At 40.0% G+C, this 24,006-nt stretch overlaps 1 protein-coding gene across 2 annotated transcripts in view; it reads left to right on the forward strand.

The window, feature by feature from the left end:
* Positions 1 to 24,006, forward strand: part of PSMA6 (proteasome 20S subunit alpha 6) — a 38,722-nt gene that overhangs the window by 8,994 nt on the left and 5,722 nt on the right. Inside the window, exons 1-4 of one of the 2 annotated variants that reach the window (XM_019983795.2) lie at positions 5,958 to 6,134; positions 22,456 to 22,550; positions 22,914 to 22,995; positions 23,722 to 23,877. In XM_019983795.2, the coding sequence (XP_019839354.1) occupies positions 6,059 to 6,134; positions 22,456 to 22,550; positions 22,914 to 22,995; positions 23,722 to 23,877 (409 nt within the window). In that variant the 5' untranslated portion in view covers positions 5,958 to 6,058. Of the gene's footprint in view, positions 1 to 5,957; positions 6,135 to 22,455; positions 22,551 to 22,913; positions 22,996 to 23,721; positions 23,878 to 24,006 lie in introns of those variants that run through there. The other variant, XM_070775458.1, reaches the window with a different exon arrangement.

The raw sequence follows: 24,006 nt of genomic DNA on the forward strand, positions 1-24,006 counted from the left end.
GTCCTTTGGGTTGAGCCAATACAAGTTTATTCCCTTTCAAATCAAAGGACATTGTTACCATTTTTGGAGATGACTGATCGAATTCCAGGCACAGAATTATATAGACTGGTAAGGAAAGGGCGGAGTAGCAGGGCAATGATAATTTGTGACTGCTGTGTCGACAGACACCATATTGTACCCACCACTGGTACTGGAGAGTGAGAGAACCACACGCTGGGTGTTATGGCCAAGAGCACTGGGGAATATTACTTTACTGGAATGTGGTTTGAAGAGATTTTGAGCAGAAGCATAACCATGTGCCCCATGTAAGTCACAGTAGCACATCCCACACCACATTTGAGGCTCCATTTGTCGCTCTCCTTTGCCCATAAATTGTATAGTAGAACTGGAGTACAGAGAAATCACCGTTTTCTCTTTCCCCAGGACTCAGCCAGAATGACAGCTCTTAGGTACCCTACCATAGTTGCTGGGGTACAGAAAGAACTTAAGGACTTTGATTGGTATGAGAAAGATACAAATAGAACCAGGTTCTTGCCCTCAGTCCTCTACTGAGGCACCTGATTGGTGATGGTCTGACCAGGGAGCTACCTCGCTTCAGGTGATCAGCCAGAGCCGCTATGTGTCCAGCTCTTTCATGGCCACAGTGGACTTCTGGGGCATCCTGACTCTCCTAAGATACTCTACCTACCAGTGTTTCAACACCTGCTCATATCACACGGAAACACAGATACGCTTCATTTGTATATTCCCTGGCTCACTGAAACCACCAGCAGAGCATCCTAAGCCAAGGGCTAAATTCTTATATTGCCTTTAAACACCATGTGATTCAGCGTGTCTGCAGTCCCTGGGAATCTACGCTGCTTCTTTACCTTTGCCTTGTGGGTAACCCCTACCTTCCACCTACCTCCACCCCCAGGGGAGAATGTGGGCCTTGCCAAATGGAGGCCCCCAGGAGATTTTCCAAGACTCACGAGATGTCAAGTCATCTCTAAAATTTTTCAAAAAACCAGAAAGTCATTTCAGAATGTCTAACTTAGTGGCCCCACAGAGAGGAAGATCAAATTTTCCACACAGACACAGCAAGTCTGCCCCCATAGGCTTGTGTTAAAGCTGCAGGAGTATTCGTACCCAGACTTTCATGAAAGCTCCCCAGCCCAGGGGGAAGTCCACCTGGGTGAGCAGTTAAGCTGCTGCTTGACACCCAAGGCACATATTCTTGAAGTCTCTGTTTCCTGGGGATTTCCCTTAGCAATGGAATTAGCAAAGGGTTCGTCTTTCTGAAAGGTTTCCCAGAGGAAATCTATTTGCCTGTGAAAAAAACCTCAAATTCTAATATAAAATCTCTGGCCTTTTAGGTTTTTGAGTTCGGATTTCTCATTTATTCACAAATCTCTTCGAATAAAAACGGTTCAACATAGTACAAAACCCAAGTGGTGAGAATGCATATTCAGTGAATGATCAGAGTGCTTACTTCATGCCAAGCACTGATGATACACTCAGGAGCAGATATGGCCACTGCCCTCAAGGAGCCTGATATTCTAATTCTAGCTTTCAGTTTGCACTGTATTGAAAATGAAGTTGCCTCCTTGCAGGAAGTATCCTTTAGGGTAATTGTGTTGTTGTTGTTCAGTCACCAAGTCTTGTCTGACTCTGTGACCCCCGTGGTCTGCAGCACACCAGGCCTCTCTGTCCCTCACCATTAATAAGTATATGCCGTGCAAAATCCTAGGCCTCTTTTAGGGCCCAGCTTAAATGCAACCTCAACAGAGGATCAGAATTTATTTGAACCTATGAAATAATTCTCATAGCCAATGTGTGTGTGATTTTAGATATTCCATCACTGCATGGCAGGGTACACCCAGGGTGCTTCACTGAGAGTCATGTCTATGTGGGAAGGAAAGGCAATTATGAAAAAATTTCTCAGTTGTTCCCTTGTCTTTCTACAGTTTTCAGTTCATTTACTGAACTTTTATGAGCCAAGCCCCATAGCAAGGGTCGTAGAGAATACAAAGATAAAAGGTATTCAGGCTCTGCTCATCTTTCTTTCTGTGCTACACTGGGTCTTTGCTGCTGTGCACGGGCTTACTCTCGTTGCAATGTGAGGGCTTCTCATTGTGGTGGCTTCTCTTGTTGTGGAGCATAGGCTCTAGGCTTGCTGGCTCAGTAGCTCTGATGCACAGGCTTACTTGCTCCACAGCATGTGGAATCTTCCCAGACCAGGGATCGAGCTCATATCCCCTGCATTGGCAGGCAGATTCTTAACCACTGGACCACCAGGGAAGTCCTGCTTTGGCAATCTTTAGTGAAGCCTATTAGAGCTCTTTTAAGTTAAATCACATGATTACCAATATGTGATGCTTTTGACCTATAAAAATGGCCATTTTATTTGGTTCAGAGTAATAAAAATTCAAATTATATGCACTGGGCATATAGGGGGAAAGAGGCAGATCGGTGAATCGGAGCTTCTTAGCTGAGGAGATGGGAATGAGTATCCTTACAGGAGGAATAGGGGTGTGAGGGAACTGGAGAGCTTGAGGAGGGATCAGGCAGTGTATCTCAGAGCTGTGCCATGGAATGTAGCCCTGCAGTGGAAATAGGAGGATGAATTGCAAGACAAGGCTGAAAAGAAAGGCACAGGTCAGCTAAGTTCAAGACTAAATTTTATTGAGTACCTCAAAGAAGTCTGGGCAGAGAAGCAACTCAATGAGATGTTGCTCAGGAAAATGATTCCAAGAGTGTGATCAACAGGAAGAGACTCTACTGTGCCAGACCATGCCAACTGGTCTTAATCCAGGCAGTGGCAGTGGGAGTGAGAAGCAGGAGTTATCTCATAGGGAGAATCAACAGGATTTGGTTACTGGAAGGCTGCAATCACAGTCATCATTTAATGAGTGCTTATTATGTGCTAGGTATCTTGTCTGGTACCTCAGTTAATTGCCTTCTCTCATCTAATCTCCTAAACAGCCCCCATAAAGAGAATCCACCCTTGAGGAGGTTGCATAAGGTCAGATATCTGGTAACTGTCACAAATGGGATTTAAATTCAAGTTTAAATAGAAAGGGATGCACTCCTAGCCCCTGTGCTATAAGGGAATTCATTCATTCAGCTAATACTTATTGAGCACTTTAATATATGCTAGGTATTGTTCAAGCTGCCTGAGCTGTACAAGTGAACAAAACAAAGATTCCTGCCCTCTTGGCCCTTGGGTTGGGTGAGGAGAGACAATAAACAGTGAGAAAAATTATGAATTATATGATGGAAAAGAGGAGAGCAGAATAAGAAGGATCAGAATTACCTGGGGAGGTTTAGGAGAACTGACAACTATTGCAAGGGTTTGACTCTGAGGACTTGGAAAATGTGTTGGGAGGGAAGGGAACTAACTGGCTTGGGAGAAAAGAGATGGAATGAGGTGTGTTCTGTTTTAAACATGTTAGGTTTGGAGGTACTGTGTGTCTCAAAGTGAAAAATACCCCATAGGCGATTAGAGAAGACTCAGCACTAGAGACTGATACAGCCAGAGACCTAGTTTTGAGGAAATATCATCATAGAGGGGGTTGTTGAGTGAGTTCACCCTCCAAGCAACCTTACAGAGAGGTCGTTTTATCTATGACTATTCAGGTGAACTTTTGGAGTTATAGTCTAAGGGGCTTGCTCAGAGTCTAAGATAAAAAAGTACTCAGTGTCAGGAGGAGTTGGTCCTGAGGATAGGGACCTAAACCTAGGAACACCTTTCATCAGGACACTTGGGAATCAGAGGGAGCCGGAAAGTACCCTGTGTGCCAGAAATGATGTCTGCACTTAGTATTTTCTTAATTGAGTTTCAGTTTTGGATTTTCTTTTTTAGTAATGAAACAAGTTTATTTTTTAAAAAATACTCTTGAGAAACTAGAACTTCCTTAAGAAACTCCTTAGGAGGCTCTTAAAATTTTTTTCCTTTAAATGGAAAGTGAGTTTAAGAGGAAATACATTAAAGAGGTAAGATTCCTTCTTCAATATTACTTGCAACTGGTATTGAAGTGCCAGACTCTTGTTATAGCTGGCTTTCCTAGTACACAAGCTGTTGGGCCAGCTACACTAGTTTAACATCTGATATGCATTTTACAGTCACTAAACAGAAGTGTGTGTCTTGGGGTAGGTCAAAACAGGCACATTTTACAGTTTCAAAAGTCACTTGCTGTTCTCCCAGAGCTACCTTGCCTGTTTGGAAATTATTCTCATTACTTCATCTACCACAAGCCTGCTTTGAGCCTTGTCCCTTCCGTTCTTGTTCATTATCAATCAAGGCTACTGATTCCTTTATTACACCTATATTGCCTATTGTTAACCGCTCAGTTGTGTCTGATTCTTTGTAATTCTGTGGACTGTAGCCCACCAGGCTCCTCTGTCCATGGAATTCTTCAGGCAAGAATACTGGAGTGGGTAGCCATTCCCTTCTCCAGGGGATCTTCCAGACCCAGAGACCTAGGTCTCCTGCATTGCAGGCAGGTTCTTTACCGTCTGAGCCATCAGGGAAGCCCCATTACACCTATATTTCAACTTAAGTTCCACTTTTAAGACAAAACTGACCAGAGCTCCTGGCCAAAGGAAGATCTTACCTGGCCAGAATAAAATTCTGCTCTGGAGTGGCTAGCAACACCCTTTCCCTTCTGTACCTAAAATTAACTGGCTACTGCCAGGGCTTCCCTGGTGGCTCAGAGGGTAAAGCATCTGCCTGCAATGCAGGAGACCTGGGTTTGAACCCTGGGTCAGGAAGATTCCCCTGGAAGGAAATGGCAACCCACTCCAGTACTCTTGCCTGGAAAATCCCATGGATGGAGGAGCCTGGTAGGCTACGGTCTATGGGGCTGCAAAGAATCGGACATGACTGAGTGACTTCACTTTCACTGCCAGAGCAGCTGCGATCCATTTATTTCTCCCTCTCATAGCAGGAAAGAAAGTGGTTGGATAGAAAGTTGTCATTTGCAGAAACGTGGATGAACCCAGAGACTGTCAGAATGAAGTCAGAAAAGAGGAAAACGAATATTGTATATTAACGCATATATGTGGTAATAGGAAAATGGTAAAGATGATCTTGTTAAGCAGAAACTGAGACACAGACGTAGAGAACTAAGGTATGGATACCAAAGGGTGAGGGAGGGGAGTGGGATGAATTGAGAGACTGGCATTGACATATATACACTGCTACTGTGTATATTGCTTCCCAGGCAGACGGTAAAGCGTCTGCCTGCAATGCGGGAGACCTGGGTTCAATCCCTGGGTTGGGAGGATCTTCTGGAGAAGGAAATGGCAACCCACTCCAGTATTCTTGCCTGGAAACTTCCATGGACGGAGGAGCCTGGTAGGCTACAGTCCATGGGTCGCAAAGAGTCGGACACGACTGAGCGACTTCTCTCGCACTTTTTTCACTGTGTATAAAGTAGATAACTCATGAGAACCTACTGTACGGCACAGGCAAGGTCTACCTGGTGCTCCGTGGTGAACTAAATGGGAAGGAAATCCAAGAAGGAGGGGATATATGTATACGTAGGGCTAACTGACTTTGCAGTACAGCGAAACTGACACAGCAAAGTAAAGCAACTATACTCCAGTTGAAAGAAAGAAGGAAGGAAGAAAGCCAGTGGGTAAACATTAAGAACGCCAGCAAGCCGGATGCAGGCTACATATACAGGTACCCAAACTAACGAGAGACTTCAATACGCGATTACTCAGGGAGGCAAATCACTACTCGAGACCCCGGAAAGCTTTTCTGCTCTTGCTACAGTCAATTCATTCTCCAGATGAAAGCTCTAAACCGCCACAAGCCGAACCTCACCTGCAATCTTCAAGCCGCCCACAACTGGGGCTGGCGCAAGCTCAAGTCGAAGAACCCGCTCTTCCCCACCCCCACCAGAGGCGGGGCCTTGGAGCTCTCCCCGCGCTGGGGTCTTAACTTCGGTGCGCAAGAGCGGAAGAAGCTAGCCAATGCCCCGGAAGCAGTCGTAGCAACTTCCGGAGGGGCTTGTACGCCTGGTGCGGGAGCTACGGGGCCCGAGATTGTGCTTGGAATTAGTGGTGCACCATGTCCCGAGGTTCCAGCGCTGGTTTTGACCGGCACATTACCATTTTTTCTCCCGAGGGACGGCTCTACCAAGTAGGTGAGTGAATCGCGTTTGCCTTTGGTCCACTCGAATTGCTCTGTCATGGTACGGCCTGCAGCAGGAAGACGCGGCCGGAGTTTAGTCCCGGGCTGAAGCGTTGCCGAAGCTGGGACTGGAAGAGGGCCGAGTCCATATGGAGGTCCCTTGATGTTCCCAGCGCTATCCGCAGGCTGGGATGGGAGCCTGAAGGCGGAAGGTCTCAGGCTGTCCGGGGCAAGCGGCCGCATTGCCTGGTCACTATAAAGAGTTACAGGAAAGCAGGGCTGTTTAGCCCAAATGGGCCCAACGTCTGTAGTCATCTAAAGGGTAATTGATTCCTTAACCTTCTAGTGAAAACGTTTCCTCTTCGTTTTCCTTTGCAGTATAGACTTCCTGGTCCTGTGGTTAATTACACGTAGACTTTCAGAACCTCTGTGTGTCAGACGTTGTGCTGGTCCTAGGGGACGCAAAGATGTCACACGCTCACTTATCCTGAAGCTCGCGGCTTAAAGGGAGTGACATACGTAAACAAATGGATAAAAAGCGCCAAATAACAAATTACTGGAGTTCAGGACATCTGTGGAAAACTGGTAGACGGGATGAGTGGCCGTCAGCTCTAGAGCTGCTCTTGAAACTAACATCCTGTCTTAACCCACGTCTGATTGGGTGCTACTGTAATTTAAAAGTTGGTTCTGAATTGTAGGTGAGGTATAGTGAACTAGCTGTTTCCTGAAGAATAGCTTCACTGGAGATAAACCCTAAAGTAGTTAGCGTTATTCAGTATAGCAGTACATTTTGGTAGATCAAAAAGGTGTCAGGGTTTAGGCTGTGATTGGAGAAGTCAGTATTAGGAGAACCTGGTTTACAACTGGCCGGTGATGGTTTTTTTTTTTTGAGTGAATTTAGCACCCCAGTGCCTTGGTGAGGTCAGTGATCGTCTGTGCTTGGAAATCATAAGGAGGAGTTGGCCTTTAAATGAGGTTCTCTTCACAGTGTAAATGTTAGAAATAAAGATAACTTGGAATGAAACCAGACTACTTTATGGCTATATATTGGATATAATGTAGTAAGAAACAACATCATATAGGGTAATTCGCTAACCCTTTTAACTCATCCCCAGTTGAAAAATATGATCTGAGATGATACCTGTATCTTCAAGGAAGTTTCATTTTAAAAGTTTCATCCCTGAGTTTTAAAGACTTCTGTATTGGCTGTGCTTTGAATGTTCTATTTCATGGTTTTTATATGCAAACAGGGAAAGTCACTTAAACTAGACTTTTGTATACTATAAAGTCCAGCAGTAGGCTTTAATGCTTCCCAGATTTGGTGAGTTGAAAGGCTGAATATAGTGTCATTTTAATAGTTTAAAAAGACTTGGAGTAGAGCATGCAATTCAGAACAGGTTAACTATCTAGACAGAAGAACTTTAAGCTTTGTTATTAGTTAACCCCCTAAGCTTAGTCTTTGTAGCTAACTCCCTCTGCTCCTCAGAGCACTGGTTAGGCATTGCTGGGGAAGGGAACGGAGAAGGCCATGGCACCCCAGTCCAGTACTCTTGCCTGGAAAATCCCATGGACGGAGGGGCCTGGTGGGCTGCAGTTCATGGGGTCCAGAAGAGTCGGACACGACTGAGCGACTTCACTTTCACTTTTCACTTTCATGCATTGGAGAAGGAAATGGCAACCCACTCCAGTGTTCTTGCCTGCAGAATCCCAGGGACGGGGAAGCCTGGTGGGCTGCTGTCTATGGGGTCTCACAGAGTCGGACACGACTGAAGTGACTTAGAAGCAGCAGGAAAGGGAAAGTGAAAGAACAGTATGATTAAGCAGTATAGTGGTGAAGAGTTCAGGCCCTGGAGCCATAATTGGATTCAGATTCCTGCTCTGCTTCATAGATAGTCCTCACCTGGGCAAGTGATACAACTTTACCCTTAGTTTCTGTTTTCATAGTTGGCCTAATAATTCCTCCCCTTTGTGGTGGTTTTGAGGATTAAATAAATAATATATGTATAGTGCTTAACACATTAAGTTTTCAGTAAATGCTATTTTTTATTTGATTCTTTGGCCTTTTGTGTGTGTGTGTGTGTGGTCTGTCAGATAGTAGCTCTGTAGACATGGACTCTTTCTTTTATGGTCCATCCATGCTTGATTCTCTAATGAAATATACATATATTGTCACAGTGTTGTGAATATTGTTTGTTAGTTTCTAAACTTTAGAATCTGCCAAAGACAAAACATGTAAGACAGAGTGCAAATTGTTAACGGTGACAGTGGAAAAATAGTAGAAGAAAAATAGGAGATGACAAGGGAATGGAAAGGTTAGTGGAAAGGATTAAAGATGTTTCTCGTCTTCTATAGTTGGATTTCAAAAAATAAATGTGGTCTAAAGTTGATACATTTAAAAAATACAGGTATAAATTTAAAGTTATAATATTAATTATAAACAAACTGTTGATGGTGTTTGTTCTCAAGGAATAGGGAAATTTTTTATTTTTACCTGTACACTTTAATAATTGTTGAAAATTTTCTTTTAATGTGTTCAAGACGGTGTGTGTGTGTAAACTGTAGAGCTATATAAAGAGTATTTGGGTCTGAAATCCAACTTCAGGAATTTCATATGTTATCAGTGGGAAAATAGGTCCGTAAGCCTGGCTACTTTAGAGCCCCTGTCTTCTGCCTTGTTCCTGGGTATGACTGGCAAGGCAGATGGGAGCAGTCACTTGAATTTGCCTCCCAGGTGAAGTGAGTGCTACCTGGTTGTTCCTGAGAAGGGAGCATGCTGATAAGAAACGGAAAAGAAATGGACTGGTAGAGACAGACTGGAGAGGATGGTTTCCTAATCTAGAAAGTGGTAATGTGTATTGAAGCCAGGATTCCTGGGGAGTCCTAACTCCACACCAACTAGAGGAAGTATAGAATTTTACAAATACTACATATGTAAAATATAATCCCATTTACCTATAGATGTAAAGTACTTAGTGTCTGTCACATAGTATTAATAAGCAGTCAGTAAATGTTTCTGTGAGGAATGCTGTTAAAATCCCTCACAGAAACATGGCTGATAAAAATGGAAGTTTTTTCACCTCAGGAGTTTCACAAGTAAACCCACTTACTTACTTACTGTTTGCCTCTTTTGCTGTTTAAAAAAAAAAGAAAATCTTGTTTTGGGGACTTCCCTGGTGATTCAGTAGCTTAGACTCCATGCTCCCAATGCTGGGGGCCTGGGTTCAATCCCTGGTCAAGGAACTACATCCCACATACCACAACTAAGAGTCTGCACGCCTCAACTAAAAGAGTCTGTGTGCCACGACGAAGATAGAAGACCCCATGTGCCACAACCCAGACAAGCACAGCCAAAAAATAACAATAACCATAAGAATTCTTGTTTTAAAGTAGTGTTTCTCAACCCAGACTTCTCATGCCCTCCTTCAATCGGATTTGAAATTGAATGTGTACATGTATACATATATATGTGTGTGTGTGTATATATATATATAATACATACATATTCAGTTCATTTGCTCAGTCGTGTCCAACTCTTTGCAACCCCGTGAACCACAGCACGCCAGGGCTCCCTGTCCATCACCAACTCCCGGAGTCCACCCAAACCCATATCCATTGAGTCGGGGATGCCATCCAACCATCTCATCCTCTGTCGTCCCCTTCTCCTCCTGCCCTCAATCTTTCCCAACATCAGGGTCTTTTCCAGTGAGTCAGCTCTTTGCATCAGGTAGCCAAAGTATTGGAGTTTCAGCTTCAGTCCTACCAATGAACACCCAGGACTGATCTCCTTTAGGATGGACTGGTTGGATCTCCTTGCAGTCCAAGGGACTCTCAAGAGTCTTCTCCGACACCACAGTTCAAAAGCATCAATTCTTCGGCACTAAGCTTTCTTTATAGTCCAACTCTCACATCCATACATGACTATTGGAAAAACCGTAGCCTTGACAAAGCAATGTCTCTGCTTTTTAATATGCTGTCTAGGTTGGTCATAACTTTCCTTCCAAGGAGTAAGCCTCTTTTAATTTCATAGCTGCAATCACCATCTGCAGTGATTTTGGAGCCCAAAAAAATAAAGTCTGACACTGTTTCCCCTGTTTCCCCATCTATTTGCCATGGAATGATGGGACTGGATGCCATGATCTTAGTTTTCTGAATGTTGAGCTTTAAGCCAACTTTTTCATTCTCTTTCACTTTAATCACTTTCATCAAGAGACACTTTAGTTCTTCACTTTCTTTTTTTTTTTTTTTTTTAGTTCTTCACTTTCTGCCATAATGTTGGTGTCATCTGCATATCTGAGGTTATTGATATTTCTCCCGGCAATCTGGATTCCAGCTTGTGCTTCATCCAGCCCAGCGTTTCTCATGATGCACTCTGCCTATAAGTTAAATAAGCAGGGTGACAATATACAGCCTTGACGTACTCCTTTTCCTATTTGGAACCAGTCTGTTGTTCCATGTCCACTTCTAACCGTTGCTTCCTGACCTGCATATAGGTTTCTCAAGAGGCAGGTCAGGTGGTCTCGTATTCCCATCTCTTTCAGAATTTTCCACATACTAAAAGTATACAAAAAAGTCATGGGATCAAACTCTGCTATGTTCTCAATCTCACATCTGCCCCGACACACACATGCTCCTCCACACACACACCACCAATATTTTTAATGACCCCACCTGCTTGAAAAATCACCATTTTGAGGAATGTAATATTAGGAGGCACTGTGAAATGAGAAGCACTTCCTGCTTAAGTTTAAAGGTTAGGGAAAGACAGAATGGCAGTTTCAAAAAAAATCTTAACAATAAGATTCTAATTGTACAGCATTCGAATTGGATGTTGACACATCATGCAGAATACCTGCCTTGTCCCAGTAGAACACCTTATTTTTTTGATAACCAAACTTTGAAGAATGTAGGAGCCATATTTTTCCAGCCAGTGTTTATATGGGGAAAAATATTTTCCAGAATCTCACACAGGTTTCTGTTTGTTTTTTAGTTCAGTTCAGTCGCTCAGTCATGTCCGACTCTTTGCAACCCCATGAATCGCAGCATGCCAGGCCTCCCTGTCCATCACCAACTCCCGGAGTTCACTCAGACTCACATCCATCTCGTCAGTGATGCCATCCAGCCATCTCATCCTCTGTCGTCCCCTTCTCCTCCTGCCCCCAATCCCTCCCAGCATCAGAGTCTTTTCCAATGAGTCAACTCTTCGCATGAGGTGGCCAAAGTACTGGAGTTTCAGCTTTAGCATCATTCCTTCCAAAGAAATCCCAGGGCTGATCTCCTTCAGAACGGACTGGTTGGATCTCCTTGCAGTCCAAGGGACTCTCAAGAGTCTTCTCCAACACCACAGTTCAAAAGCAACATCTATTTATTTTCTCCCAGTTTTGTAAGTTAGAAGTCTGGTAGGCTTAGGGTCACACAGGCTGAAAATCACAAGGAGGCTACATTCTTTTTTAAACTTTAAGTTTAGATTTGTTTTTTATTGAGGTAACATTGGCTTATAACATTATAAACATACTACATCATGATCGCCACCAAAAATTTAGTTTCCATCTCAGTACAGCGTTTTAGACAAAATTATGGGTGAAAAAATCTTGACTTACATTCCTTTAATTATCAGAATTTCAGAATCACCTGTAGATGCTTCGCAATGAGTGCCCATAAATGGGATGTGCATCTGGGCTGTTGCTGGCATCACACGAGCAGCTCCTATTGTGAGCCACTGTCGGGCATTGTGCGCTTGTCCTGAACATGTTGTCACAGTACCTTTTATATTTAGCCCTTGTTTTTTCCTAGTGTTATACAAATCAGTCCTGGAAAAGTTGAAAAGTGTTGGGAAAAATTGTAGGGGAGGAAGCAAAGTGTGTGAGAGAGATTACTATGGAAAGAGGTCTCTATATACAGACAACTGTTTATTAACTATTTTATTTATAATCAAGGATGCAGTTTTCATTCTAACGTAACGGTTTGTTGTTAGATTGAGCCCTTTGAACCTGCTGGTGTTTGACTGCTTTTTACCTGTAAAACTAGCTCTTTCATGTGGTTCAACCTAAGATAGATACATATATATGTATGTATATAACCTAATATATATATTTACACACACACATATATACTGGTAACTTATTATGTATTTAAATTAAAGATTAAGAAATTGAGGACTTGAGATGAACTATAATCCATTATAATTTTTCCTATTTAAAAAATAGGAAATGGGCTATCAGTTCTTTTCTTGCATTATCTTGGACATTCAAAAACAGATTACTGAGGTAAACATAACAGTGTTTGCTAGTTTTGTAAGTTTCTGAAATTTATCCAAAAAGCAAAATTTTTAGTGATGGAAATAAAGTGTTTAATTACTGTTTCTGACATTTAAATTCTGACTCAAAACTAAATATGCCTTTTAAATACTGCCTATAAACTTCTGTTTTTTAATTGGCCTTCATGCTCTCCTCTGCTGTAAACTGTGATATTACTTTTACCCTACCAGTGTTTCTTTTAATTACTGTCTAGATTCTTTAATTGAATCTAGAAATTATAGAAATTACTAGAGAAATTGCTATAATATAGAAGTTACTATAGAATTTTTTATAGAAATTTTTATAGAAATTACTATAATATATTTTATGGTGGTGTTATTTTTAATTTAAGTTGTAGTATAGTTGATGTACAATATTATATAAATTTCAAGTGTTCAACATAGTAATTCACAACTTTTAAACGTTATACCCCATTTTAGTCATTATGAAATATTGGCTATATTCCCTGTGCTGTACAGTGTGTGTCTTTATAGCTTATTTTATGCTGGTGGTAGTGTTATAATGGGGATTCATTTACACAGAATTTTACTGAAAATTACACTGTAATGCCACATGGTAAGTACCAAAATATTGATACAGAGAAGGGTACTTTAGGAAGTGACACTGACAGATAGAGCCAGGAATGTTTCCTCAGGGGAGATAAATTGATCTACATGAAGATTAGATAAGGAAACTTAGGGAGACCTGTGTATTGATCAGTCAGCTGTGGCTGGAGCAGACAGTGACAACTGGAAAAAGATTGTAGCAAAATTTTGAAAAGTTTTGGATGTCATGCTACAGTTTGGACTTTGTCCCATGGATTTTGGACATAGCCAGTAAAAATCGTTAAGAACAAGATTATTAAGTAAGATAGCAGAAGAGTTGGGTATAGAATTAGAGTTAAGAGTAGAAAGGGACAGATGACAGGAAGACCGTTTTGGAGAGGGTTGTTCCAGTAATCCATGCAAACAAAAGTAGATAGAATAGTACAATGACACATGTATTCATAACCCAGCTTTGATGACTGCATTTGTCAGTCTCAGTTGTCATTTGTCAATCTCAAACACTTAGCCCTCTCTGCTGGAGTGTTTTAAAGCAAATCCTACATACAAGAGTGGACATTTCTCTGATAAGAGGAAAGTGAAGAGTCAGGAATGGTACCCAGGTTTGTAGCTTGAAAACTTGAGTGGTTAGTAATCTGAGATAACTGTAAGAAGCAGGTTTGCAGAGATAACTGCGTGCATGCTCAGTCTGACTCTTTGTGACCCCATGGACTGCAGCCCACCAGGCTCCTCTGACCATGACATTTCCCAGGCAAGGAGTCCTTCTCCAGGGGATCTTCCCGACCCAGAGATCGTACCCGCGTCTCCTGCATTGGCAGGGCGAATTCTTCACCCCTGCACCACCTGGGAAGCCCAAGAGTTGGGAGAAATGAGCATTTACAAATACTAAATTCAGAGCTAAAGATGACAGTTAGTAGTGATTATATAGGAAGATCACCCAGTGATAGGGAGAAGTGATAGAATCCTTGGGGATACCAGTATTTAAGGAGCCAGCTAAAGAGATGGAAGCAGTGAAGGAGACTGAAAAGTAGGAGATAAATAGCAGTAATTTTTTGGGGGGGGCCGCATCTCATGGGATCCTAGTTTCCTAGCCAGGGATCAAACCTGAGCCCCCTGTTGTGGAAGTGTGGAGTCTCAACTACTAGACCACCAGGCAAGTCCAGGGATGATATTCTTAACTAAGAACTTTAAAAATTCAGTTTCTCAGATGCACTAGCCATATTTCAGGTGCTCAGTAGTCACACGTGGTTATTGCCTATTATATTGGATTTTGCAAATATAGAACAGTGCCTTCGTCACAGAAAGTTCTGTTTGACAGCAGTAGTCTATATAGAGAGGGAGAGAGGACTAGGACCCCTTTAATGGATCTTTGCTGATTCATAGGCACATTCTCTGTTGAGAAACATTTTTTATATGTAAAAATTTTTTTTATATTTTGTGGGAGCAAATTTTAATATGTGGTGAGAGCTGTAGCTCTTTTCCTTGGTGGCTTCTTATGTTTTGCATTATTTAAGCAGAACAGGTAGGTAATGCACATGAGTGAAACCAGCTGGTGAGACAGGAGGAGGAGTGATGGGAACTGTGACAAACTACAGAACACATGTCAGCCCTAAATGGTTTTTGCTCTGCTGGACAGTTGCTATGAGGGTCAAATGATACCAGAATTTTTTTCTACAAAAAAATAAACCTGCTTTTATTTAATCAAAGTTTTAGTTAATTAAAATTTTCCTAGAAAACTGTGTATTTTAAACCAATTTGAGTAAGCTGGATTGGGTCCATGGCCAACCTTTGACTTAGTGTCTACTGGTTGCAAATGTAATTTTTTTTTTTTCTAATTTTATTTTATTTTTAAACTTTACATAATTGTATTAGTTTTGCCAAATATCAAAATGAATCCATCACAGGTATACATGTGTTCCCCATCCCTCCCCCTCCTCCCTCCCCATACCATCCCTCTGGGCCGTCCCAGCGCACCAGCCCCAAGCATCCAGCATTGTGCATCGAACCTGAACTGGCAACTCGTTTCCTACATGATATTTTACATGTTTCAATGCCATTCTCCCAAATCTTCCCACCCTCTCCCTCTCCCACAGAGTCCATAAGACTGTTCTATACATCAGTGTCTCTTTTGCTGTCTCGTATACAGGGTTATTGTTACCATCTTTCTAAATTCCATATATATGCGTTAGTATACTGTATTTATGTTTTTCCTTCTGGCTTACTTCACTCTGTATAATAGGCTCCAGTTTCATCGACCTCATTAGAACTGATTCAAATGTATTCTTTTTAATGGCTGAGTAATACTCCATTGTGTATATGTACCACAGCTTTCTTATCCATTCATCTGCTGATGGACATCTAGGTTGCTTCCATGTCTTGGCTATTATAAACAGTGCTGCGATGAACATTGGGGTACACGTGTCTCTTTCCCTTCTGGTTTCCTCAGTGTGTATGCCCAGCAGTGGGGTTGCTGGATCATAAGGCAGTTCTATTTCCAGTTTTTTAAGGAATCTCCACACTGTTCTCCATAGTGGCTGTACTAGTTTGCATTCCCACCAACAGTGTAAGAGGGTTCCCTTTTCTCCACACCCTCTCCAGCATTTATTATTTGTAGACTTGGATTGCAGCCATTCTGACTGGTGTGAAATGGTACCTCATAGTGGTTTTGATTGGCATTTCTCTGATAATGAGTGATGTTGAGCATCTTTTCATGTGTTTGTTAGCCATCTGTATGTCTTCTTTGGAGAAATGTCTATTTAGTTCTTTGGCCCATTTTTTGATTGGGTCGTTTATTTTTCTGGAGTTGAGCTGTAGGAGTTGCTTGTATATTTTTGAGATTAGTTGTTTGTCGGTTGCTTCATTTGCTATTATTTTCTCCCATTCTGAAGGCTGTCTTTTCACCTTGCTAATAGTTTCCTTTGATGTGCAGAAGCTTTTAAGGTTAATTAGGTCCCATTTGTTTATTTTTGCTTTTATTCCCAATATTCTGGGAGGTGGGTCATAGAGGATCCTGCTGTGATGTATGTCGGAGAGTGTTTTGCCTATGTTCTCCTCTAGGAGTTTTATAGTTTCTGGTCTTACGTTTAGATCTTTAATCCATTTTGAGTTTATTTTTGTGTATGGTGTTAGAAAGTGGTCTAGTTTCATTCTTTTACAAGTGGTTGACCAGATTTTCCAGCACCACTTGTTAAAGAGATTGTCTTTAATCCATTGTATATTCTTGCCTCCTTTGTCAAAGATAAGGTGTCCATATGTGCGTGGATTTATCTCTGGGCTTTGTATTTTATTCCATTGATCAATATTTCTGTCTTTTGCCAGTACCATACTGTCTTGATAACTGTGGCTTTGTAGTAGAGCCTGAAGTCAGGTAGGTTGATTCCTCCAGTTCCATTCTTCTTTCTCAAGATCGCTTTGGCTATTCGAGGTTTTTTGTATTTTCATACAAATTGTGAAATTATTTGTTCTAGCTCTGTGAAGAATACAGTTGGTAGCTTGATAGGGATTGCGTTGAATCTATAAATTGCTTTGGGTAGTATACTCATTTTCACTATATTGATTCTTCCAATCCATGAACATGGTATATTTCTCCATCTATTAATGTCCTCTTTGATTTCTTTCACCAGTGTTTTATAGTTTTCTATATATAGGTCTTTAGTTTAAAGCTCCTTGGTTCCTACTTTCTTTGACTATCCAGTCTGGCGGTAGAGGGGGAAATAACACAGTTGAAAATGCTAAAATTACTAGTGAAATAGGAAATGCTATGGGAATTCAGAGAAAGGGTTGAAGAATCCCTTCTAGGACAATCAGAGAAAGTATCCATGGGAAATGGAGGACACTTGAGGGGAAGGACAGGCTAGGTGGAAATAAGAGTGATAGCGCAGTCCAGAGAGGACTTGAAGAAGCAAAAAGTACATTGTAAGAGGAGAGGTGGTAAAAATGGCAAACTAGTAGCCCTCCATATCCATAGACAGGCTTCCCATATGGCTCAGTGATAAAGAATCTGCCTCCCAGTACAGGAGATGCTGGTTCAATCCCTGGGTCGGGACAATCCCCTGGAGAAGGAAGTGGCAACCCACTCCAGTATTCTTGCTTGGGAAATATCATGAACAGAGGAGTCTGACAGGCTACTGTCCATGGGGCTGCAAAAGAGTCGGACACGACTTAGTAACTAAACAATAACACCCATAGATGGGAGTATTTTTTAGGCCAAAATTGTGTTCTGAACAATCAGGTAATAACAGCTGGCAGTTGAAAATGTACTGAAATTAAGTGAGATCAAGGATAGTGACCCAGTTATTAGACCCAGGTATACATCTGTATAGAAAAGGTTGTTCCTAATATTTATCTCTGTAATACCTATAGTGATAATCATTTTATTACTGATAACTGGTCATTTGTATTCTGTCATTTTCTAGATTAGTATGGCTAGAGGTTTGTATTAGTTTCCTGTGGCTGCTATAACAAATTACTACAAACCTGGTTGCTTAAAACAACAGAAATTTATTCTCTCACAGTTGTGGAAGCCAGAAGTCTAAAATCTGTATCATTGGACCAAGATCAGAGTCTCAAGCAGGGCCATTCTATCTCTGGAGGCTCTAGGGAAGAATGCTTCCCTCCTCTTGTCCACTTCAAGAGGCTACCAGCATTTCTTGGCTTGTGGCTCCTGCTCCATCCCTCTAATCTTCAAGACCAGCATTTGCAAATCTCTCTGCTCCTCCTTCATAGCACCTGCTTCTCTCTGTGTGTAAAATTTCCATCTGTCTCTCTTAATAAGGATACATAGGAATGCATTTAGAGACCACCAGAATAATCTCCCCATCTGAAGATTAACTTAATCACATGTGCAGAGAGTTTTTTGGGGGGAAAGGAGCTATACATGGTAATGTTTGCAGGTTCTAGGAATTAGTACATGGATATCATTTGGGGACTGTTTTTCAGTATACCAAAGGATTTATAATTTTATTGGTATTTTTCAAACAATCAATTTTTGACTTTTGCTCATGTCCTCTTTTATGTCCATTTCATTGATTTCTGATCTTTATTATTTCTTTTTTCTAATTTAGTTTTATTTTGCCTTTTTTAGCTTCTTAAAGTAGAAACTTAGGTTTGCAATGTAGAACTGGGGGCCCTAGCCGCTTTCTGACTGACTTCACCAGAGGCCACCAGTGGTTCTTGCCACGGAGCCACTTAGCAGTCCAGCAGGAAGAAGGTCTAGAGTGAGTCTGCTAGCAAGATAGTCTTATATAATGTAATCAGGAAGGTGCCATCCCATCACCTTTGACGTATTCAGTTAGAAGGGAGTTAGAGATACTAACTGCTCAGGAGAGGGGATTACACAAAGATGTGAACACCAGGAGGCAGGTATTGTTGAGGGGAGGCCACCTTAGGATCCTACCACCATAGTGGTAAAATTCCTTCTGAACACTTTGAGCTGCATTCTGCAAGTTTTGTTATATTTTACCATTACTACTCAATTCAAAATATTTTAAAATTTCCTTTGTGGTTACTTCTTTGACCTATGGATTATTTAGAAGTATGGTTTTAAATTTTCAAATTTAAAAAATTTCCAAAATATAAGGTTTCTAGCACTTTACAATACCATCCATTTCCCCTGTGTGCCCACTCCATCCCAGGCTAATCGACTTTTTCTCATCCATTTTGTAAAGTGTGTCTCCGGTTGTCAGCATATATTTGAATCTTGCTTTTTTATCCGTTCTGACAGTTTATGCTTTTCATTGGAGTATTTCATCTATTAACATTTAATGCAATTGTTAACATGGTTAGATTTCTCTTTTTTTGACATGGCTAGATTTTTTTTTTTTTAATCAATTCTTTTTTTTTTAATTGCTTATTTAATAGTTTTTTAAAAATCAATACATTTTTTTAAAGCTTTAGTTTTCTTTTTTTTCTTTTGGCTGCTTTTTTTTTTTTAATTTTAAATTTTATTTTATTTTTAAACTTTACATAATTGTATTAGTTTTGCCAAATATCAAAATGAATCCGCCACAGGTATACATGTGTTCCCCATCCTGAACCCTCCTCCCTCCTCCCTCCCCATACCATCCCTCTGGGTCGTCCCAGTGCACTAGCCCCAAGCATCCAGTATGGTGCATCGAACCTGGACTGGCATCTCGTTTCATACATGATATTTGACATGTTTCAATGCCATTCTCCCAAATCTTCCCACCCTCTCCCTCTCCCACAGAATCCATAAGACTGTTCTATACATCAGTGTCTCTTTTGCTGTCTCGTACACAGGGTTATTGTTACCATCTTTCTAAATTCCGTATATATGCGTTATTATACTGTATTGGTGTTTTTCCTTCTGGCTTACTTCACTCTGTATAATAGGCTCCAGTTTCATCCACCTCGTTAAAATTGATTCAAATGTTTTCTTTTTAATGGCTGAGTAATACTCCATTGTGTATATGTACCATAGCTTTCTTATCCATTCATCCACTGCTGGGCATACACACTGAGGAAACCAGAAGGGAAAGAGACACGTGTACCCCAGTGTTCATCGCAGCACTGTTTATAATAGCCAGGACATGGAAGACATGGCTAGATTTTAACTTATCATTTTATTTATTTCTGTTTGTCTCTGTTTTGTTTGCTTGTTTTTTCCTCAGTACCTCCTCCCTTGCCTTCTTTTTGATTATTTGAACAGTTTTTGGAATTTCATTTTAATCTATTAGCCTTTTGGCTACATCTTAGCATTTTTTAGTCTTGTTTTAAGAATTATAATATATATGCTTAACTTCTTTCCATCTTTCTTAGAGTTAATGTTTATCATTTCACAAAAAATGTACAAGCCTTAAAACATTGTAAGTCAACTTACTCCCTTTCCTTCTGTAAGTAATACATCTCCATATTTTACAAACTCCATAAATGTTATAATTTTTGTTATGTATTTTTAAAGAATTAAAGAGAATAAGTCTTTTATATTTATCCAGGTATTTACCATTTTTTGATGTTTCTTACTTCTAAAGATTGGGTTTCTCTTGGTACTATTTTCCTTCAGCCCAGGGAACTTCTTTTAGCATTTTTGTTGCAGATCTGAAAGTGTCTGTTTTACTTTCATTCTTGAAGGATGTTTTTGTTGAAAATAGAATTCTGAATTGATGGTTTTTCTTTCCACAATTTAAGGATGTTCCACTATCTTCAGGTGAAATCCATGGAATTTAAATCATTGTTCTCTTGTATGTAATCTGTTCTTTTTCTCTGTTCTCAACGTTTTCCCTGCTTTTGATTTTCAGGAATTGGACTGTAATGAGTCAGGGCCTTTTTATTTATCCTGCTTGGAGTTTGCTGGATCTTCAGTGTGGAATTTTATGTCTTCTGCCAAATTTGGAACATTTTAACCATTATTTCTCAAATTTTTGTGTCTGTTTTGGGTCTCATTCTTTCCTCTCCAGTTAACACACTTATACCTGTTGATATTAATCTGCAGACTTGTATTTTTAAATCTGTTTTCTCGGTGGACCACTGGTTAGGACTCCGTGCTTCCACTGCAGGGGCACGGATTCTATCCCTAGTCCAGGAACTGGACCCCACATTGTCATGCAGCAAGGCAAAAAACAAAAAGTATACTTTGATTCATTTTTCATACTCTCTGCTATATTATCTCCATTCTGCAGTTAAGTCCATTTGGTGAATTTTTTAATTTTAAATTGTATTTTTTAGTTTTGTGATTTCTACTTGGTTCTTTTGTACTTTACTGAAATTTCTTTCTTCATCTTGAATATTTTTATTATGTCACTGAACATAGTTTTAATAACTTTGCCTGCTAATACAACATCTGGATCATCTAAGGGTTGGTCTCCTATAAGTAGATCACATTTAACTATGTTTTGTTTTCTTTTTTAGTATGTTGAGCAATTCTGGATTATATCCTGGGCATTTGTAAATGTTGGGTTGTAAAGACTGGATTTTGTTATGTTCCTCCTTCTAGCAGGCAGTTAATTGATGGCAGCTTAAATCTCACCTTAATTCTTTTATCCTAGCTAAGATGCTTGGAGTCTGTCTTTTGTTATGTGTGGTTATGGAATCAGCCAGAGATTTGGGCAATAAAGACATTGAGGATCTCCCTCTCTCCTTTCTCTCCCTCATTCTCCAGCAGCTGTGATTACTCCCCCAAGCTGTTCTCTAGCTCTTCAGGTCAAAAGGACTGAATTTTCTGTGGGTGTTTAGCCCAGACTAGGGCCTGCAGGCAAGCTGTAAGTCATGAAAATGGGAGGTTGACCCCACTCCATTCCCTTCTTCAGGCACGGACTCCCTCTCTAGAATCTGTGTACTTTTGGCCTCTCTCTGGTATCTTTGGGCTAGTTATTGTTTTGGCTAGAGTTTATAGTTTATCTGGAGGATTGATCTGGTACAGGCTTTATTGATCATATGAGAAACAGAACTGAGAAGCATTATGAAACATATTTTAGAAATTATTTGTGGTATAATGAGATGGTAAAAACAAGTTATTATAATTTGATAAAGGATTTTTATCACAGCTCCTATTAAAGGTAAGTTCTTTGGTGTCATAGGTAATATCTTCCTTAGATGAGCCTCATCACAGCGGCTTTTTGAACCAAATGAGACCAGGCCTCAGACCTGGTGTGCAGAGTAATACTTGACAGAATTTTGAAAGCATTTATTATGTGTCAGATGTAAATAACAACTGGAGTAGTGAGTGATTTTTTTCTTCTATATTTCCTCTGTATTTTCTACAGTGAGCATATATTAAATTTTGTTGCAGTTTTCCTGTTTACAAAATACGTTTTTATTAAGTTTAAATATTACAGAAATAAATAACATTGAAAGGGATAGTCTCATCTGTAATTCTGCTCTCCATAGGCAGTCTCAACTAAACCATGTGGTACCAAAGTAGTTTGTTTTTATAAATCACTTTGATCAGCTGTTTTAACGTGGGAGTGGTTTGACAGCAACTAGAGAAGTGCACAAGCTGTAGTTTGTTATAGATAAACTAAAGAATCCAATAGTGTAAGTAACGTGAAAGTTGCAAACAACATGATCCAGAAATTTTCACCTTGGTAGAGAGGGTAAAAAAGATAACAACAATTAAAGCTGCATACAATCAATTAGTTATTGACCGAAAGTTAACAGAAATAATAAATTTTGAGAAAATGTAAAGCACCTAAATTTTACCCAGGAAAACCAGACGTGGTAGGAATAATGGCTATAAAACAGATTTTTTTTTTTTAATGATAAAACAATTGATAAAGATTTGATATGATAAAAATTGATTATTGGAAATTTAGTGTTTGCTCCTGATGAAAATGATCAAAATGAAAAGAAATACAGTTGGTTTAATCATGGTTTATTATTATCATTATTATTTTGATTTTGCATATCTCAGATGGCATTCCATGTTAATCAAGCTGTTTATTTTTAATGACTGTTTATTACTGAATTGCATGGATCTATGATCATTTATTTTACATTTTAAAAAATCTGTTCTATTTTCCAGAATATGCTTTTAAGGCTATTAACCAGGGTGGCCTTACATCAGTAGCTGTCAGAGGGAAAGACTGTGCAGTAATTGTCACACAGAAGAAAGTACCTGTAAGTAGTACTGCCCAGATAGGCAGTTGTTGCAGAATGCAATGTAAGAATGTCTCATGAGTTTGTACAAGGGTATATTATTATCTGTATATGTTATTTCTATAAGCAAAATGGCATTTCTAGGTCTTTTGTCTTCAGGTACCTCAGAACATACTTTGGTGAGCTAAAGTTCTTGTCCACAGAAAACATATCATCTTAAAAAGGAAAACAGAGTAGTGCCCACACCTCCATTTTTTATTGGTTTTAACTGTAAAATGAACAGAAGACATTTATAGTTCATTGTTATAATTCCATAATGTTTTTTTATCACTACACAGAGACCTGTGATTTTTTTGTTTTTAATTATCTTGATTTGTTCTTTAGGACAAATTACTGGATTCCAGCACAGTGACTCACTTATTCAAGATAACTGAAAACATTGGCTGTGTGATGACAGGAATGACAGGTGACTGGCTGATACTTACTTAGATTTGTTATTTTCTTCACATTATTTTTAATTTTAAAAGGCTTCCCTGCATATCTGATTTGCAGTCTTCCAAGGCTAGTATCAGTCTTCGGAGTATTGTGTGCTTTTTTGAAACCGTAAGTTTAATAGAATTAGATATCTATGCTGCTGTCAGGGAAACTGAGCGAGGCCCCTCTCAAAAATGATTGATTTCATCTATGAAATGGTTTAGTAATTTATTTCATCTATGATATGGTTCTTAATTTAAGGGGACATAAGTCAGTATATCTCAAACCTGGTGATAGTGACACTGGTTAGAAGTAGGTGACAATTGTGAAAATAACTTTGGGTTTCTGTTTTCTGAAATCAAGGGAACATTCAAGTCTACAAAAAGGTGGAGAGAAACCTTATTCTTTCTCCTTATACCTTGTTCTTTGGGAGATTATTAGACACTTTTAGAAATTATTGTGATGGCTGATGAAGAAGAGTTCAGCATAAAAGAGCAGAGCTATCTATGTATAGGACTTCATCTTTTACATTTTTTTCCTTGTCACATACTTATTGCTGAGTCATTCACTGTATGTTGGTGGGAGAAAAAACCATTGTGGACCACTTCTGCTTTCCTTAAGTCATAATGAGATACATGCATATGTTGTGACAGTTACCTGGCTTTGAGGTTCATGCTTTCCTTCTAACGAAATAAACCTTTGTTTCTTATGCTCTAAGCTGACAGTAGATCCCAGGTACAGAGGGCACGCTATGAGGCAGCTAATTGGAAATACAAGTATGGTTACGAAATTCCCGTGGACATGCTGTGTAAAAGAATTGCTGATATTTCTCAGGTCTACACACAGAATGCTGAAATGCGGCCTCTTGGTTGTTGTAAGTATGCAAACAAGTCTCCCAAATAATTAATGAATTCAGATTGTTTTTTAGAGAACATACATTAAGAAAGTTATTTCAGCAAGACTTGGGTTTTGAACATGTGGTTTGGAAAATCATGAAAGGTGA

Source organism: Bos indicus, chromosome 21, assembly GCF_029378745.1.
Source record: "Bos indicus isolate NIAB-ARS_2022 breed Sahiwal x Tharparkar chromosome 21, NIAB-ARS_B.indTharparkar_mat_pri_1.0, whole genome shotgun sequence".
NCBI lineage: Eukaryota > Metazoa > Chordata > Mammalia > Artiodactyla > Bovidae > Bos > Bos indicus.